We start from the raw sequence: 18332 nt of genomic DNA on the forward strand, positions 1-18332 counted from the left end.
AAACTGTGGCGATTCTGGAGGATGAAGGGCTCCTGTTCAGGAGCTTGGGATGATCACACAATGTGGTTGATGCTTCAAGACAATGGTTGATTTCCAGAGGCTCCTAGTAGGTGCAACGAAACTCCCAGGGACTGTGACAACCTGAGGTCATACATTGTGGTAAGAGAGAGGGCCATGAGGTTCGCCCTCACGATTGACTTGGAGAAATCTGTCACCAAGACTTCCATGAGAGGTGATGGAGAGGAAAGCATGAAGCAGGATTGTGTGTAGCCAAAGGAGAAGGAGGCCATTATTCCCCATCTTTCTCAGCTGCTTCAGAATTCCTTCATGAAGCAGAGAGTTCTGTGCCTCCAATCTCAACAATTGCTTAGCGACATGACACGCTGGAAAGCACACATCTCGATCCAACATTGTGGCCTCACACAAAACACAGTCTCTCACCCCTTGCAAATGCAGAAGACATAGACATTTGGTTCCAACCTAAGCTTCCAATTCACACCTAGGACAGTTCATAAGGACAAACCCTTTGCCCTTGCAAATACAAACACTTAACTCGTGCACTGTCACCCAACCACATAATCGTGAAGTCCTCTTGCACTAACGTCAGCGGAACAGCAACAACAGAGGCCTCTTTGCAGGTTTGTTCTTCCTCTTGGGAGGTTTGCTCCTTCCTCCCGGACAAGGGAGGTTGCCAGGATTCATGGCTACCTGCTGAGTGATGTGCCCAGCTGCCCCGTGCAGCAGGGCCCTTTCCTGGTCAGGATGGTGCTTCCTCATCCCTGCGGCAGATCTTGCCTGGTGAATTACGATCGCATTGCTGGGCAGCGTGGGCTCCACTGTCCTGAGGCTGAATGCACTCCTTGGTGTGTTCTGGGCTTGGAGGGATTGCCACGCATCCAAGGTCAAGTCCTGAGTTGTTTGCTCCAAGTGCTCCTCTGACTCTCCAGCTTCAAGAGGGGAAGGCCTTTCAAGCTCTCCTGGTGTATGGCCATGTGTGTTTGCAGCCTCCAAGTCGGAGGGTCCCCTGCCTGGAGACACTGTCCCATGTTCTCCTCCAACTCCACTCTTGCGGACATAAAATAGCACGTAGGCACTTTGATTCAGGACACAAGTGGTGTCACAGGCAGTGACCTTCGCATCATCCATTTTATACCAGTGGCCACTGCCAGCTTTGACATAGCAGAAGTAGTGTCCTGATTGACACCTCAAGCCAACGTGGACGAGAACCGCATAGAGAACATAGTCCAGTGGCCTCCCGTTCTGCTGAGACATGTAAGGTCTCATGTCCAGACACTCGGGATAGTGCACTTGTCCTCCAAGTTTCTCACCCGTGAACTCAGAAAACCGTTTCAATACAAAGAGAAGCACCTTGCCAGCCGATTGCAAGGTGAGTGTCTTGGAAGCAGCTGTCTTCTGTCGGCAGGTAGCACAGTGATAGGCATTTTCTCCAGCCAGCTCTTCAGGTTGCACCAAGTGCTGCAAAGCTTGCTCCACACTGTCGGCTGTCTTGATACCCAACGCGATCTCCAGGTAAGGGTCCAAGGTTTCTGAAATGCCTTGGCACTGGAGACATTGGATTTGAGACCTCCAGTGTCCTCCCACTATCTGCTGGGATGGAGATTGGTCCTCTTGGGGACCCACCCCGTCCGTGAGCCCAGGCAGACCTGCTGCCTTCAGGACATCCAGAGCAAACATCAGAAATTCGTGGGCGTCTTCCTGCCTGTTTGTGTGAAAGCCAGCAGCCAGCACTTGACAGGGCTGGATCACGTCGCCAGGACTGTGCAGGGCCCAGAGAAAGTGCGTTTCCACGGCACACAGAATGCAGCGATCCGAACGACGACAGCTTTGAGAATGCACCTGGGACAGCATATAGTTGGCGAGGGGTGGGGTATACGTGAGACACTGCAGGGCTGCATTCAGGTAGCAGGTGTTGCCCGTATTCTGCAGACCGGCCCCAATGCCATAAGGTCTCTTCCAGCTGCAGCTCAGAGAAGCTCCTCCACTGGGAGCCAGATGGGTCGCCCCCGAAGCCAAATCACTTTGCAGCGGGAGCTCTTTCTGAGGTGAGGGTGGTGATTTCCCTGGGAGACAAACACCACCATGAGTATCATCCCCCTCTGAGCTAGAATGGGAAAGTTGGCGTGTTGGCAAGTCATTAAAGTGGAACTCACCTTCCTTGAGAGGTGAAGCAGCCATCATGTCTCCAGGAGCCACTGTCACAAGGCAGCAAGATGCTTCCACCTCTGAGACTGGCATCCAAGGACCACCTGTTCCTCTCCCCCCTCCTTTTATAGTCCACACTGCATGCCACACCCTGGACCTGCTACAGGACCCACCCATCCGCTTCCAGCCCTTGATGGGATTAGGGGCTTTAGGGTATGGTCTCACGCCCTCACAGCCTCTGGGCCTTCACCGCTTGATTCCACTACCTGGGGAAGATGCATGTGAAGGATAAGGCTTTCATGTGCCTTGTGGAACTTGGTGATGTGCCATGATGTGCTTCTATGTGCCTTGGAGTTCTTCAAGGAAAACAAAGAAGAATGCTGGAGAGACTGATGGCTGAAAGCAGGTTTTGGGTTTTAGTTTGCTGAGCCCTTATAAAGGAACATTTTAACTTTTGTTTAGTTGTGCAATTCTGTACATATTCTCCAAAGAAGCTTTTTACGTATGGAATACAACCCTTCCAACCCTTCTCCTCATTCATCTGCCATTCCCCGTCCCATTCTCCATTAAGATATATTTTCTTCTTTTTTAAATGGTTCTTTATTTATTGGAAAGTCAGAGTTACACAGAGCGAGGAGAGGCAGAGAGAGAGAGAGAGAAAGAGAGAGAAAGAGAGAGAGAGGGTTCCATCCGATTACTCACTCCCCTACTGGCCTAAAAAGCAAGAGTTGCACCAATCTGAAGCCAGGAGACAGAGGCTTCCTCCATGTCTCCCATGCAGGAACAGTCGACCAAGGGCTTGGGCCATCTTGTCCTGCTCTCCAAGGCCATAACAGAGAGCTAGATTGCAAGTGGAGCAGCCGGGTCTCAAACCAGTGCCCATACGGGATGCTGGCATTTCAGGACAGGGCGTTAACCCACTGCACCACAACGATGGCCCCTATACTACTTTTCTAAGATTTCCATATGAATTTGAAAGGTGCTGTTATGTAGAGGCACAGGGAGGGACGCATGAAGGGAGAGAGACTGAGAGAGAGAGAGAGAGAGAGAGAGAGGTTGTCCTTCCAATGGTTCACTCCCCAAATTGCCACAACACATGATCTGTGCCTATCCACATCCTTGAGCCAGAAGCTTCTTCCAGGTCTGCCATGTGTGTGCAGAGGCCCAAGGTTGCAAGCCACCTTGTCCTGCTTTCCCAGGCCATAGCAGAGAGCTGGATCGGAAGTCAAGCAGCTGGGACTTGAACCCGCGCCCATATGGGATGCCAGCACGGCAGGCGGCAGCTTTCCCTGCTCTGCCACAGTGCCGGCCCCTCCATGATGTGCTGGTATGTGCTTCCATTTCTGAAATGCAAACAAAGAAGAACGCTGGAAAGACTAAGAGTGGAAAATAGGTTTCTTTATTTGGTAAACCCTTAGAAAGGCATACTTTAATTTCCTTGGTTTAGTTTTACAGTTTTAATTTAGTTACTTTATTTCAAACAAGGTACACACACACACACACACACACACACAACTGTTTGAAAACACATTTCACAGTTAACTCTCCTAATGCAATTCATTCAGGACAGAGGTCCTGTGTGGGAGGTTAGTACGCTGTGATTTCAGTTGTGAGTTTAAGAAACACAAACTGTGGCGATTCTGGAGGATGAAGGGCTCCTGTTCAGGAGCTTGGGATGATCACACAATGTGGTTGATGCTTCAAGACAATGGTTGATTTCCAGAGGCTCCTAGTAGGTGCAACGAAACTCCCAGGGACTGTGACAACCTGAGGTCATACATTGTGGTAAGAGAGAGGGCCATGAGGTTCGCCCTCACGATTGACTTGGAGAAATCTGTCACCAAGACTTCCATGAGAGGTGATGGAGAGGAAAGCATGAAGCAGGATTGTGTGTAGCCAAAGGAGAAGGAGGCCATTATTCCCCATCTTTCTCAGCTGCTTCAGAATTCCTTCATGAAGCAGAGAGTTCTGTGCCTCCAATCTCAACAATTGCTTAGCGACATGACACGCTGGAAAGCACACATCTCGATCCAACATTGTGGCCTCACACAAAACACAGTCTCTCACCCCTTGCAAATGCAGAAGACATAGACATTTGGTTCCAACCTAAGCTTCCAATTCACACCTAGGACAGTTCATAAGGACAAACCCTTTGCCCTTGCAAATACAAACACTTAACTCGTGCACTGTCACCCAACCACATAATCGTGAAGTCCTCTTGCACTAACGTCAGCGGAACAGCAACAACAGAGGCCTCTTTGCAAGTTTGTTCTTCCTCTTGGGAGGTTTGCTCCTTCCTCCCGGACAAGGGAGGTTGCCAGGATTCATGGCTACCTGCTGAGTGATGTGCCCAGCTGCCCCGTGCAGCAGGGCCCTTTCCTGGTCAGGATGGTGCTTCCTCATCCCTGCGGCAGATCTTGCCTGGTGAATTACGATCGCATTGCTGGGCAGCGTGGGCTCCACTGTCCTGAGGCTGAATGCACTCCTTGGTCTGTTCTGGGCTTGGAGGGATTGCCACGCATCCAAGGTCAAGTCCTGAGTTGTTTGCTCCAAGTGCTCCTCTGACTCTCCAGCTTCAAGAGGGGAAGGCCTTTCAAGCTCTCCTGGTGTATGGCCATGTGTGTTTGCAGCCTCCAAGTCGGAGGGTCCCCTGCCTGGAGACACTGTCCCATGTTCTCCTCCAACTCCACTCTTGCGGACATAAAATAGCACGTAGGCACTTTGATTCAGGACACAAGTGGTGTCACAGGCAGTGACCTTCGCATCATCCATTTTATACCAGTGGCCACTGCCAGCTTTGACATAGCAGAAGTAGTGTCCTGATTGACACCTCAAGCCAACGTGGACGAGAACCGCATAGAGAACATAGTCCAGTGGCCTCCCGTTCTGCTGAGACATGTAAGGTCTCATGTCCAGGCACTCGGGATAGTGCACTTGTCCTCCAAGTTTCTCACCCGTGAACTCAGAAAACCGTTTCAATACAAAGAGAAGCACCTTGCCAGCCGATTGCAAGGTGAGTGTCTTGGAAGCAGCTGTCTTCTGTCGGCAGGTAGCACAGTGATAGGCATTTTCTCCAGCCAGCTCTTCAGGGTGCACCAAGTGCTGCAAAGCTTGCTCCACACTGTCGGCTGTCTTGATATCCAACGCGATCTCCAGGTAAGGGTCCAAGGTTTCTGAAATGCCTTGGCACTGGAGACATTGGATTTGAGACCTCCAGTGTCCTCCCACTATCTGCTGGGATGGAGATTGGTCCTCTTGGGGACCCACCCCGTCCGTGAGCCCAGGCAGACCTGCTGCCTTCAGGACATCCAGAGCAAACATCAGAAATTCGTGGGCGTCTTCCTGCCTGTTTGTGTGAAAGCCAGCAGCCAGCACTTGACAGGGCTGGATCACGTCGCCAGGACTGTGCAGGGCCCAGAGAAAGTGCGTTTCCACGGCACACAGAATGCAGCGATCCGAACGACGACAGCTTTGAGAATGCACCTGGGACAGCATATAGTTGGCGAGGGGTGGGGTATACGTGAGACACTGCAGGGCTGCATTCAGGTAGCAGGTGTTGCCCGTATTCTGCAGACCGGCCCCAATGCCATAAGGTCTCTTCCAGCTGCAGCTCAGAGAAGCTCCTCCACTGGGAGCCAGATGGGTCGCCCCCGAAGCCAAATCACTTTGCAGCGGGAGCTCTTTCTGAGGTGAGGGTGGTGATTTCCCTGGGAGACAAACACCACCATGAGTATCATCCCCCTCTGAGCTAGAATGGGAAAGTTGGCGTGTTGGCAAGTCATTAAAGTGGAACTCACCTTCCTTGAGAGGTGAAGCAGCCATCATGTCTCCAGGAGCCACTGTCACAAGGCAGCAAGATGCTTCCACCTCTGAGACTGGCATCCAAGGACCACCTGTTCCTCTCCCCCCTCCTTTTATAGTCCACACTGTATGCCACACCCTGGACCTGCTACAGGACCCACCCATCCGCTTCCAGCCCTTGATGGGATTAGGGGCTTTAGGGTGTGGTCTCACGCCCTCACAGCCTCTGGGCCTTCACCGCTTGATTCCACTACCTGGGGAAGATGCATGTGAAGGATAAGGCTTTCATGTGCCTTGTGGAACTTGGTGATGTGCCATGATGTGCTTCTATGTGCCTTGGAGTTCTTCAAGGAAAACAAAGAAGAATGCTGGAGAGACTGATGGCTGAAAGCAGGTTTTGGGTTTTAGTTTGCTGAGCCCTTATAAAGGAACATTTTAACTTTTGTTTAGTTGTGCAATTCTGTACATATTCTCCAAAGAAGCTTTTTACGTATGGAATACAACCCTTCCAACCCTTCTCCTCATTCATCTGCCATTCCCCGTCCCATTCTCCATTAAGATATATTTTCTTCTTTTCTAAATGGTTCTTTATTTATTGGAAAGTCAGAGTTACACAGAGCGAGGAGAGGCAGAGAGAGAGAGAGAAAGAGAGAGAAAGAGAGAGAGAGGGTTCCATCCGATTACTCACTCCCCTACTGGCCTAAAAAGCAAGAGTTGCACCAATCTGAAGCCAGGAGACAGAGGCTTCCTCCATGTCTCCCATGCAGGAACAGTCGGCCAAGGGCTTGGGCCATCTTGTCCTGCTCTCCAAGGCCATAACAGAGAGCTAGATTGCAAGTGGAGCAGCCGGGTCTCAAACCAGTGCCCATAGGGGATGCTGGCATTTCAGGACAGGGCGTTAACCCACTGCACCACAACGATGGCCCCTATACTACTTTTCTAAGATTTCCATATGAATTTGAAAGGTGCTGTTATGTAGAGGCACAGGGAGGGACGCATGAAGGGAGAGAGACTGAGAGAGAGAGAGAGAGAGAGAGAGAGAGAGAGGTTGTCCTTCCAATGGTTCACTCCCCAAATTGCCACAACACATGATCTGTGCCTATCCACATCCTTGAGCCAGAAGCTTCTTCCAGGTCTGCCATGTGTGTGCAGAGGCCCAAGGTTGCAAGCCACCTTGTCCTGCTTTCCCAGGCCATAGCAGAGAGCTGGATCGGAAGTCAAGCAGCTGGGACTTGAACCCGCGCCCATATGGGATGCCAGCACGGCAGGAGGCGGCTTTCCCTGCTCTGCCACAGTGCCGGCCCCTCCATGATGTGCTGGTATGTGCTTCCATTTCTGAAATGCAAACAAAGAAGAACGCTGGAAAGACTAAGAGTGGAAAATAGGTTTCTTTATTTGGTAAACCCTTAGAAAGGCATACTTTAATTTCCTTGGTTTAGTTTTACAGTTTTAATTTAGTTACTTTATTTCAAACAAGGTACACACACACACACACACACACACAACTGTTTGAAAACACATTTCACAGTTAACTCTCCTAATGCAATTCATTCAGGACAGAGGTCCTGTGTGGGAGGTTAGTACGCTGTGATTTCAGTTGTGAGTTTAAGAAACACAAACTGTGGCGATTCTGGAGGATGAAGGGCTCCTGTTCAGGAGCTTGGGATGATCACACAATGTGGTTGATGCTTCAAGACAATGGTTGATTTCCAGAGGCTCCTAGTAGGTGCAACGAAACTCCCAGGGACTGTGACAACCTGAGGTCATACATTGTGGTAAGAGAGAGGGCCATGAGGTTCGCCCTCACGATTGACTTGGAGAAATCTGTCACCAAGACTTCCATGAGAGGTGATGGAGAGGAAAGCATGAAGCAGGATTGTTTGTAGCCAAAGGAGAAGGAGGCCATTATTCCCCATCTTTCTCAGCTGCTTCAGAATTCCTTCATGAAGCAGAGAGTTCTGTGCCTCCAATCTCAACAATTGCTTAGCGACATGACACGCTGGAAAGCACACATCTCGATCCAACATTGTGGCCTCACACAAAACACAGTCTCTCACCCCTTGCAAATGCAGAAGACATAGACATTTGGTTCCAACCTAAGCTTCCAATTCACACCTAGGACAGTTCATAAGGACAAACCCTTTGCCCTTGCAAATACAAACACTTAACTCGTGCACTGTCACCCAACCACATAATCGTGAAGTCCTCTTGCACTAACGTCAGCGGAACAGCAACAACAGAGGCCTCTTTGCAGGTTTGTTCTTCCTCTTGGGAGGTTTGCTCCTTCCTCCCGGACAAGGGAGGTTGCCAGGATTCATGGCTACCTGCTGAGTGATGTGCCCAGCTGCCCCGTGCAGCAGGGCCCTTTCCTGGTCAGGATGGTGCTTCCTCATCCCTGCGGCAGATCTTGCCTGGTGAATTACGATCGCATTGCTGGGCAGCGTGGGCTCCACTGTCCTGAGGCTGAATGCACTCCTTGGTGTGTTCTGGGCTTGGAGGGATTGCCACGCATCCAAGGTCAAGTCCTGAGTTGTTTGCTCCAAGTGCTCCTCTGACTCTCCAGCTTCAAGAGGGGAAGGCCTTTCAAGCTCTCCTGGTGTATGGCCATGTGTGTTTGCAGCCTCCAAGTCGGAGGGTCCCCTGCCTGGAGACACTGTCCCATGTTCTCCTCCAACTCCACTCTTGCGGACATAAAATAGCACGTAGGCACTTTGATTCAGGACACAAGTGGTGTCACAGGCAGTGACCTTCGCATCATCCATTTTATACCAGTGGCCACTGCCAGCTTTGACATAGCAGAAGTAGTGTCCTGATTGACACCTCAAGCCAACGTGGACGAGAACCGCATAGAGAACATAGTCCAGTGGCCTCCCGTTCTGCTGAGACATGTAAGGTCTCATGTCCAGACACTCGGGATAGTGCACTTGTCCTCCAAGTTTCTCACCCGTGAACTCAGAAAACCGTTTCAATACAAAGAGAAGCACCTTGCCAGCCGATTGCAAGGTGAGTGTCTTGGAAGCAGCTGTCTTCTGTCGGCAGGTAGCACAGTGATAGGCATTTTCTCCAGCCAGCTCTTCAGGTTGCACCAAGTGCTGCAAAGCTTGCTCCACACTGTCGGCTGTCTTGATATCCAACGCGATCTCCAGGTAAGGGTCCAAGGTTTCTGAAATGCCTTGGCACTGGAGACATTGGATTTGAGACCTCCAGTGTCCTCCCACTATCTGCTGGGATGGAGATTGGTCCTCTTGGGGACCCACCCCGTCCGTGAGCCCAGGCAGACCTGCTGCCTTCAGGACATCCAGAGCAAACATCAGAAATTCGTGGGCGTCTTCCTGCCTGTTTGTGTGAAAGCCAGCAGCCAGCACTTGACAGGGCTGGATCACGTCGCCAGGACTGTGCAGGGCCCAGAGAAAGTGCGTTTCCACGGCACACAGAATGCAGCGATCCGAACGACGACAGCTTTGAGAATGCACCTGGGACAGCATATAGTTGGCGAGGGGTGGGGTATACGTGAGACACTGCAGGGCTGCATTCAGGTAGCAGGTGTTGCCCGTATTCTGCAGACCGGCCCCAATGCCATAAGGTCTCTTCCAGCTGCAGCTCAGAGAAGCTCCTCCACTGGGAGCCAGATGGGTCGCCCCCGAAGCCAAATCACTTTGCAGCGGGAGCTCTTTCTGAGGTGAGGGTGGTGATTTCCCTGGGAGACAAACACCACCATGAGTATCATCCCCCTCTGAGCTAGAATGGGAAAGTTGGCGTGTTGGCAAGTCATTAAAGTGGAACTCACCTTCCTTGAGAGGTGAAGCAGCCATCATGTCTCCAGGAGCCACTGTCACAAGGCAGCAAGATGCTTCCACCTCTGAGACTGGCATCCAAGGACCACCTGTTCCTCTCCCCCCTCCTTTTATAGTCCACACTGTATGCCACACCCTGGACCTGCTACAGGACCCACCCATCCGCTTCCAGCCCTTGATGGGATTAGGGGCTTTAGGGTGTGGTCTCACGCCCTCACAGCCTCTGGGCCTTCACCGCTTGATTCCACTACCTGGGGAAGATGCATGTGAAGGATAAGGCTTTCATGTGCCTTGTGGAACTTGGTGATGTGCCATGATGTGCTTCTATGTGCCTTGGAGTTCTTCAAGGAAAACAAAGAAGAATGCTGGAGAGACTGATGGCTGAAAGCAGGTTTTGGGTTTTAGTTTGCTGAGCCCTTATAAAGGAACATTTTAACTTTTGTTTAGTTGTGCAATTCTGTACATATTCTCCAAAGAAGCTTTTTACGTATGGAATACAACCCTTCCAACCCTTCTCCTCATTCATCTGCCATTCCCCGTCCCATTCTCCATTAAGATATATTTTCTTCTTTTCTAAATGGTTCTTTATTTATTGGAAAGTCAGAGTTACACAGAGCGAGGAGAGGCAGAGAGAGAGAGAGAAAGAGAGAGAAAGAGAGAGAGAGGGTTCCATCCGATTACTCACTCCCCTACTGGCCTAAAAAGCAAGAGTTGCACCAATCTGAAGCCAGGAGACAGAGGCTTCCTCCATGTCTCCCATGCAGGAACAGTCGGCCAAGGGCTTGGGCCATCTTGTCCTGCTCTCCAAGGCCATAACAGAGAGCTAGATTGCAAGTGGAGCAGCCGGGTCTCAAACCAGTGCCCATAGGGGATGCTGGCATTTCAGGACAGGGCGTTAACCCACTGCACCACAACGATGGCCCCTATACTACTTTTCTAAGATTTCCATATGAATTTGAAAGGTGCTGTTATGTAGAGGCACAGGGAGGGACGCATGAAGGGAGAGAGACTGAGAGAGAGAGAGAGAGAGAGAGAGAGGTTGTCCTTCCAATGGTTCACTCCCCAAATTGCCACAACACATGATCTGTGCCTATCCACATCCTTGAGCCAGAAGCTTCTTCCAGGTCTGCCATGTGTGTGCAGAGGCCCAAGGTTGCAAGCCACCTTGTCCTGCTTTCCCAGGCCATAGCAGAGAGCTGGATCGGAAGTCAAGCAGCTGGGACTTGAACCCGCGCCCATATGGGATGCCAGCACGGCAGGCGGCAGCTTTCCCTGCTCTGCCACAGTGCCGGCCCCTCCATGATGTGCTGGTATGTGCTTCCATTTCTGAAATGCAAACAAAGAAGAACGCTGGAAAGACTAAGAGTGGAAAATAGGTTTCTTTATTTGGTAAACCCTTAGAAAGGCATACTTTAATTTCCTTGGTTTAGTTTTACAGTTTTAATTTAGTTACTTTATTTCAAACAAGGTACACACACACACACACACACACACAACTGTTTGAAAACACATTTCACAGTTAACTCTCCTAATGCAATTCATTCAGGACAGAGGTCCTGTGTGGGAGGTTAGTACGCTGTGATTTCAGTTGTGAGTTTAAGAAACACAAACTGTGGCGATTCTGGAGGATGAAGGGCTCCTGTTCAGGAGCTTGGGATGATCACACAATGTGGTTGATGCTTCAAGACAATGGTTGATTTCCAGAGGCTCCTAGTAGGTGCAACGAAACTCCCAGGGACTGTGACAACCTGAGGTCATACATTGTGGTAAGAGAGAGGGCCATGAGGTTCGCCCTCACGATTGACTTGGAGAAATCTGTCACCAAGACTTCCATGAGAGGTGATGGAGAGGAAAGCATGAAGCAGGATTGTGTGTAGCCAAAGGAGAAGGAGGCCATTATTCCCCATCTTTCTCAGCTGCTTCAGAATTCCTTCATGAAGCAGAGAGTTCTGTGCCTCCAATCTCAACAATTGCTTAGCGACATGACACGCTGGAAAGCACACATCTCGATCCAACATTGTGGCCTCACACAAAACACAGTCTCTCACCCCTTGCAAATGCAGAAGACATAGACATTTGGTTCCAACCTAAGCTTCCAATTCACACCTAGGACAGTTCATAAGGACAAACCCTTTGCCCTTGCAAATACAAACACTTAACTCGTGCACTGTCACCCAACCACATAATCGTGAAGTCCTCTTGCACTAACGTCAGCGGAACAGCAACAACAGAGGCCTCTTTGCAGGTTTGTTCTTCCTCTTGGGAGGTTTGCTCCTTCCTCCCGGACAAGGGAGGTTGCCAGGATTCATGGCTACCTGCTGAGTGATGTGCCCAGCTGCCCCGTGCAGCAGGGCCCTTTCCTGGTCAGGATGGTGCTTCCTCATCCCTGCGGCAGATCTTGCCTGGTGAATTACGATCGCATTGCTGGGCAGCGTGGGCTCCACTGTCCTGAGGCTGAATGCACTCCTTGGTGTGTTCTGGGCTTGGAGGGATTGCCACGCATCCAAGGTCAAGTCCTGAGTTGTTTGCTCCAAGTGCTCCTCTGACTCTCCAGCTTCAAGAGGGGAAGGCCTTTCAAGCTCTCCTGGTGTATGGCCATGTGTGTTTGCAGCCTCCAAGTCGGAGGGTCCCCTGCCTGGAGACACTGTCCCATGTTCTCCTCCAACTCCACTCTTGCGGACATAAAATAGCACGTAGGCACTTTGATTCAGGACACAAGTGGTGTCACAGGCAGTGACCTTCGCATCATCCATTTTATACCAGTGGCCACTGCCAGCTTTGACATAGCAGAAGTAGTGTCCTGATTGACACCTCAAGCCAACGTGGACGAGAACCGCATAGAGAACATAGTCCAGTGGCCTCCCGTTCTGCTGAGACATGTAAGGTCTCATGTCCAGGCACTCGGGATAGTGCACTTGTCCTCCAAGTTTCTCACCCGTGAACTCAGAAAACCGTTTCAATACAAAGAGAAGCACCTTGCCAGCCGATTGCAAGGTGAGTGTCTTGGAAGCAGCTGTCTTCTGTCGGCAGGTAGCACAGTGATAGGCATTTTCTCCAGCCAGCTCTTCAGGTTGCACCAAGTGCTGCAAAGCTTGCTCCACACTGTCGGCTGTCTTGATATCCAACGCGATCTCCAGGTAAGGGTCCAAGGTTTCTGAAATGCCTTGGCACTGGAGACATTGGATTTGAGACCTCCAGTGTCCTCCCACTATCTGCTGGGATGGAGATTGGTCCTCTTGGGGACCCACCCCGTCCGTGAGCCCAGGCAGACCTGCTGCCTTCAGGACATCCAGAGCAAACATCAGAAATTCGTGGGCGTCTTCCTGCCTGTTTGTGTGAAAGCCAGCAGCCAGCACTTGACAGGGCTGGATCACGTCGCCAGGACTGTGCAGGGCCCAGAGAAAGTGCGTTTCCACGGCACACAGAATGCAGCGATCCGAACGACGACAGCTTTGAGAATGCACCTGGGACAGCATATAGTTGGCGAGGGGTGGGGTATACGTGAGACACTGCAGGGCTGCATTCAGGTAGCAGGTGTTGCCCGTATTCTGCAGACCGGCCCCAATGCCATAAGGTCTCTTCCAGCTGCAGCTCAGAGAAGCTCCTCCACTGGGAGCCAGATGGGTCGCCCCCGAAGCCAAATCACTTTGCAGCGGGAGCTCTTTCTGAGGTGAGGGTGGTGATTTCCCTGGGAGACAAACACCACCATGAGTATCATCCCCCTCTGAGCTAGAATGGGAAAGTTGGCGTGTTGGCAAGTCATTAAAGTGGAACTCACCTTCCTTGAGAGGTGAAGCAGCCATCATGTCTCCAGGAGCCACTGTCACAAGGCAGCAAGATGCTTCCACCTCTGAGACTGGCATCCAAGGACCACCTGTTCCTCTCCCCCCTCCTTTTATAGTCCACACTGTATGCCACACCCTGGACCTGCTACAGGACCCACCCATCCGCTTCCAGCCCTTGATGGGATTAGGGGCTTTAGGGTGTGGTCTCACGCCCTCACAGCCTCTGGGCCTTCACCGCTTGATTCCACTACCTGGGGAAGATGCATGTGAAGGATAAGGCTTTCATGTGCCTTGTGGAACTTGGTGATGTGCCATGATGTGCTTCTATGTGCCTTGGAGTTCTTCAAGGAAAACAAAGAAGAATGCTGGAGAGACTGATGGCTGAAAGCAGGTTTTGGGTTTTAGTTTGCTGAGCCCTTATAAAGGAACATTTTAACTTTTGTTTAGTTGTGCAATTCTGTACATATTCTCCAAAGAAGCTTTTTACGTATGGAATACAACCCTTCCAACCCTTCTCCTCATTCATCTGCCATTCCCCGTCCCATTCTCCATTAAGATATATTTTCTTCTTTTCTAAATGGTTCTTTATTTATTGGAAAGTCAGAGTTACACAGAGCGAGGAGAGGCAGAGAGAGAGAGAGAAAGAGAGAGAAAGAGAGAGAGAGGGTTCCATCCGATTACTCACTCCCCTACTGGCCTAAAAAGCAAGAGTTGCACCAATCTGAAGCCAGGAGACAGAGGCTTCCTCCATGTCTCCCATGCAGGAACAGTCGGCCAAGGGCTTGGGCCATCTTGTCCTGCTCTCCAAGGCCATAACAGAGAGCTAGATTGCAAGTGGAGCAGCCGGGTCTCAAACCAGTGCCCATAGGGGATGCTGGCATTTCAGGACAGGGCGTTAACCCACTGCACCACAACGATGGCCCCTATACTACTTTTCTAAGATTTCCATATGAATTTGAAAGGTGCTGTTATGTAGAGGCACAGGGAGGGACGCATGAAGGGAGAGAGACTGAGAGAGAGAGAGAGAGAGAGAGAGAGAGGTTGTCCTTCCAATGGTTCACTCCCCAAATTGCCACAACACATGATCTGTGCCTATCCACATCCTTGAGCCAGAAGCTTCTTCCAGGTCTGCCATGTGTGTGCAGAGGCCCAAGGTTGCAAGCCACCTTGTCCTGCTTTCCCAGGCCATAGCAGAGAGCTGGATCGGAAGTCAAGCAGCTGGGACTTGAACCCGCGCCCATATGGGATGCCAGCACGGCAGGAGGCGGCTTTCCCTGCTCTGCCACAGTGCCGGCCCCTCCATGATGTGCTGGTATGTGCTTCCATTTCTGAAATGCAAACAAAGAAGAACGCTGGAAAGACTAAGAGTGGAAAATAGGTTTCTTTATTTGGTAAACCCTTAGAAAGGCATACTTTAATTTCCTTGGTTTAGTTTTACAGTTTTAATTTAGTTACTTTATTTCAAACAAGGTACACACACACACACACACACACACAACTGTTTGAAAACACATTTCACAGTTAACTCTCCTAATGCAATTCATTCAGGACAGAGGTCCTGTGTGGGAGGTTAGTACGCTGTGATTTCAGTTGTGAGTTTAAGAAACACAAACTGTGGCGATTCTGGAGGATGAAGGGCTCCTGTTCAGGAGCTTGGGATGATCACACAATGTGGTTGATGCTTCAAGACAATGGTTGATTTCCAGAGGCTCCTAGTAGGTGCAACGAAACTCCCAGGGACTGTGACAACCTGAGGTCATACATTGTGGTAAGAGAGAGGGCCATGAGGTTCGCCCTCACGATTGACTTGGAGAAATCTGTCACCAAGACTTCCATGAGAGGTGATGGAGAGGAAAGCATGAAGCAGGATTGTTTGTAGCCAAAGGAGAAGGAGGCCATTATTCCCCATCTTTCTCAGCTGCTTCAGAATTCCTTCATGAAGCAGAGAGTTCTGTGCCTCCAATCTCAACAATTGCTTAGCGACATGACACGCTGGAAAGCACACATCTCGATCCAACATTGTGGCCTCACACAAAACACAGTCTCTCACCCCTTGCAAATGCAGAAGACATAGACATTTGGTTCCAACCTAAGCTTCCAATTCACACCTAGGACAGTTCATAAGGACAAACCCTTTGCCCTTGCAAATACAAACACTTAACTCGTGCACTGTCACCCAACCACATAATCGTGAAGTCCTCTTGCACTAACGTCAGCGGAACAGCAACAACAGAGGCCTCTTTGCAGGTTTGTTCTTCCTCTTGGGAGGTTTGCTCCTTCCTCCCGGACAAGGGAGGTTGCCAGGAGTCATGGCTACCTGCTGAGTGATGTGCCCAGCTGCCCCGTGCAGCAGGGCCCTTTCCTGGTCAGGATGGTGCTTCCTCATCCCTGCGGCAGATCTTGCCTGGTGAATTACGATCGCATTGCTGGGCAGCGTGGGCTCCACTGTCCTGAGGCTGAATGCACTCCTTGGTGTGTTCTGGGCTTGGAGGGCTTGCCACGCATCCAAGGTCAAGTCCTGAGTTGTTTGCTCCAAGTGCTCCTCTGACTCTCCAGCTTCAAGAGGGGAAGGCCTTTCAAGCTCTCCTGGTGTATGGCCATGTGTGTTTGCAGCCTCCAAGTCGGAGGGTCCCCTGCCTGGAGACACTGTCCCATGTTCTCCTCCAACTCCACTCTTGCGGACATAAAATAGCACGTAGGCACTTTGATTCAGGACACAAGTGGTGTCACAGGCAGTGACCTTCGCATCATCCATTTTATACCAGTGGCCACTGCCAGCTTTGACATAGCAGAAGTAGTGTCCTGATTGACACCTCAAGCCAACGTGGACGAGAACCGCATAGAGAACATAGTCCAGTGGCCTCCCGTTCTGCTGAGACATGTAAGGTCTCATGTCCAGGCACTCGGGATAGTGCACTTGTCCTCCGAGTTTCTCACCCGTGAACTCAGAAAACCGTTTCAATACAAAGAGAAGCACCTTGCCAGCCGATTGCAAGGTGAGTGTCTTGGAAGCAGCTGTCTTCTGTCGGCAGGTAGCACAGTGATAGGCATTTTCTCCAGCCAGCTCTTCAGGTTGCACCAAGTGCTGCAAAGCTTGCTCCACACTGTCGGCTGTCTTGATATCCAACGCGATCTCCAGGTAAGGGTCCAAGGTTTCTGAAATGCCTTGGCACTGGAGACATTGGATTTGAGACCTCCAGTGTCCTCCCACTATCTGCTGGGATGGAGATTGGTCCTCTTGGGGACCCACCCCATCCGTGAGCCCAGGCAGACCTGCTGCCTTCAGGACATCCAGAGCAAACATCAGAAATTCGTGGGCGTCTTCCTGCCTGTTTGGGTGAAAGCCAGCAGCCAGCACTTGACAGGGCTGGATCACGTCGCCAGGACTGTGCAGGGCCCAGAGAAAGTGCGTTTCCACGGCACACAGAATGCAGCGATCCGAACGACGACAGCTTTGAGAATGCACCTGGGACAGCATATAGTTGGCGAGGGGTGGGGTATACGTGAGACACTGCAGGGCTGCATTCAGGTAGCAGGTGTTGCCCGTATTCTGCAGACCGGCCCCAATGCCATAAGGTCTCTTCCAGCTGCAGCTCAGAGAAGCTCCTCCACTGGGAGCCAGATGGGTCGCCCCCGAAGCCAAATCACTTTGCAGCGGGAGCTCTTTCTGAGGTGAGGGTGGTGATTTCCCTGGGAGACAAACACCACCATGAGTATCATCCCCCTCTGAGCTAGAATGGGAAAGTTGGCGTGTTGGCAAGTCATTAAAGTGGAACTCACCTTCCTTGAGAGGTGAAGCAGCCATCATGTCTCCAGGAGCCACTGTCACAAGGCAGCAAGATGCTTCCACCTCTGAGACTGGCATCCAAGGACCACCTGTTCCTCTCCCCCCTCCTTTTATAGTCCACACTGCATGCCACACCCTGGACCTGCTACAGGACCCACCCATCCGCTTCCAGCCCTTGATGGGATTAGGGGCTTTAGGGTGTGGTCTCACGCCCTCACAGCCTCTGGGCCTTCACCGCTTGATTCCACTACCTGGGGAAGATGCATGTGAAGGATAAGGCTTTCATGTGCCTTGTGGAACTTGGTGATGTGCCATGATGTGCTTCTATGTGCCTTGGAGTTCTTCAAGGAAAACAAAGAAGAATGCTGGAGAGACTGATGGCTGAAAGCAGGTTTTGGGTTTTAGTTTGCTGAGCCCTTATAAAGGAACATTTTAACTTTTGTTTAGTTGTGCAATTCTGTACATATTCTCCAAAGAAGCTTTTTACGTATGGAATACAACCCTTCCAACCCTTCTCCTCATTCATCTGCCATTCCCCGTCCCATTCTCCATTAAGATATATTTTCTTCTTTTTTAAATGGTTCTTTATTTATTGGAAAGTCAGAGTTACACAGAGCGAGGAGAGGCAGAGAGAGAGAGAGAGAAAGAGAGAGAAAGAGAGAGAGAGGGTTCCATCCGATTACTCACTCCCCTACTGGCCTAAAAAGCAAGAGTTGCACCAATCTGAAGCCAGGAGACAGAGGCTTCCTCCATGTCTCCCATGCAGGAACAGTTGGCCAAGGGCTTGGGCCATCTTGTCCTGCTCTCCAAGGCCATAACAGAGAGCTAGATTGCAAGTGGAGCAGCCGGGTCTCAAACCAGTGCCCATAGGGGATGCTGGCATTTCAGGACAGGGCGTTAACCCACTGCACCACAACGATGGCCCCTATACTACTTTTCTAAGATTTCCATATGAATTTGAAAGGTGCTGTTATGTAGAGGCACAGGGAGGGACGCATGAAG

General features: G+C 50.8%; 5 protein-coding genes across 5 annotated transcripts; all 5 read right to left on the reverse strand.

The window, feature by feature from the left end:
• Positions 1–603: 603 nt before the first annotated feature.
• LOC138843344 (ubiquitin carboxyl-terminal hydrolase 17-like protein 6) lies at positions 604–2196 on the reverse strand. The gene is made up of 2 exons (XM_070047150.2): positions 2172–2196; positions 604–2081 (listed from the first exon to the last, which is right to left on the reverse strand). The coding sequence occupies exons 1-2, from the start codon at positions 2194–2196 to the stop codon at positions 604–606; spliced, it is 1503 nt and encodes a 500-aa protein (XP_069903251.2).
• Positions 2197–4392: 2196 nt separating this feature from the next.
• LOC149125193 (ubiquitin carboxyl-terminal hydrolase 17-like protein 6) lies at positions 4393–5985 on the reverse strand. Its single transcript, XM_089301803.1, has 2 exons — positions 5961–5985; positions 4393–5870 (listed from the first exon to the last, which is right to left on the reverse strand). The coding sequence occupies exons 1-2, from the start codon at positions 5983–5985 to the stop codon at positions 4393–4395; spliced, it is 1503 nt and encodes a 500-aa protein (XP_089157929.1).
• A 2198-nt stretch (positions 5986–8183) lies between these two features.
• On the reverse strand, positions 8184–9776 carry LOC149125194 (ubiquitin carboxyl-terminal hydrolase 17-like protein 6). Its single transcript, XM_089301804.1, has 2 exons — positions 9752–9776; positions 8184–9661 (listed from the first exon to the last, which is right to left on the reverse strand). The coding sequence occupies exons 1-2, from the start codon at positions 9774–9776 to the stop codon at positions 8184–8186; spliced, it is 1503 nt and encodes a 500-aa protein (XP_089157930.1).
• A 2192-nt stretch (positions 9777–11968) lies between these two features.
• On the reverse strand, positions 11969–13561 carry LOC149125195 (ubiquitin carboxyl-terminal hydrolase 17-like protein 6). The gene is made up of 2 exons (XM_089301805.1): positions 13537–13561; positions 11969–13446 (listed from the first exon to the last, which is right to left on the reverse strand). The coding sequence occupies exons 1-2, from the start codon at positions 13559–13561 to the stop codon at positions 11969–11971; spliced, it is 1503 nt and encodes a 500-aa protein (XP_089157931.1).
• Positions 13562–15755: 2194 nt separating this feature from the next.
• Positions 15756–17348, reverse strand: LOC138843341 (ubiquitin carboxyl-terminal hydrolase 17-like protein 6). Its single transcript, XM_089301806.1, has one exon. The coding sequence runs from the start codon at positions 17346–17348 to the stop codon at positions 15756–15758; it is 1593 nt and encodes a 530-aa protein (XP_089157932.1).
• Positions 17349–18332: the final 984 nt, after the last annotated feature.

The sequence above is a fragment of the Oryctolagus cuniculus genome, chromosome 8 (assembly GCF_051225735.1).
Source record: "Oryctolagus cuniculus isolate XC-2025 breed Fujian yellow rabbit chromosome 8, ASM5122573v1, whole genome shotgun sequence".
Classification (NCBI taxonomy): domain Eukaryota; kingdom Metazoa; phylum Chordata; class Mammalia; order Lagomorpha; family Leporidae; genus Oryctolagus; species Oryctolagus cuniculus.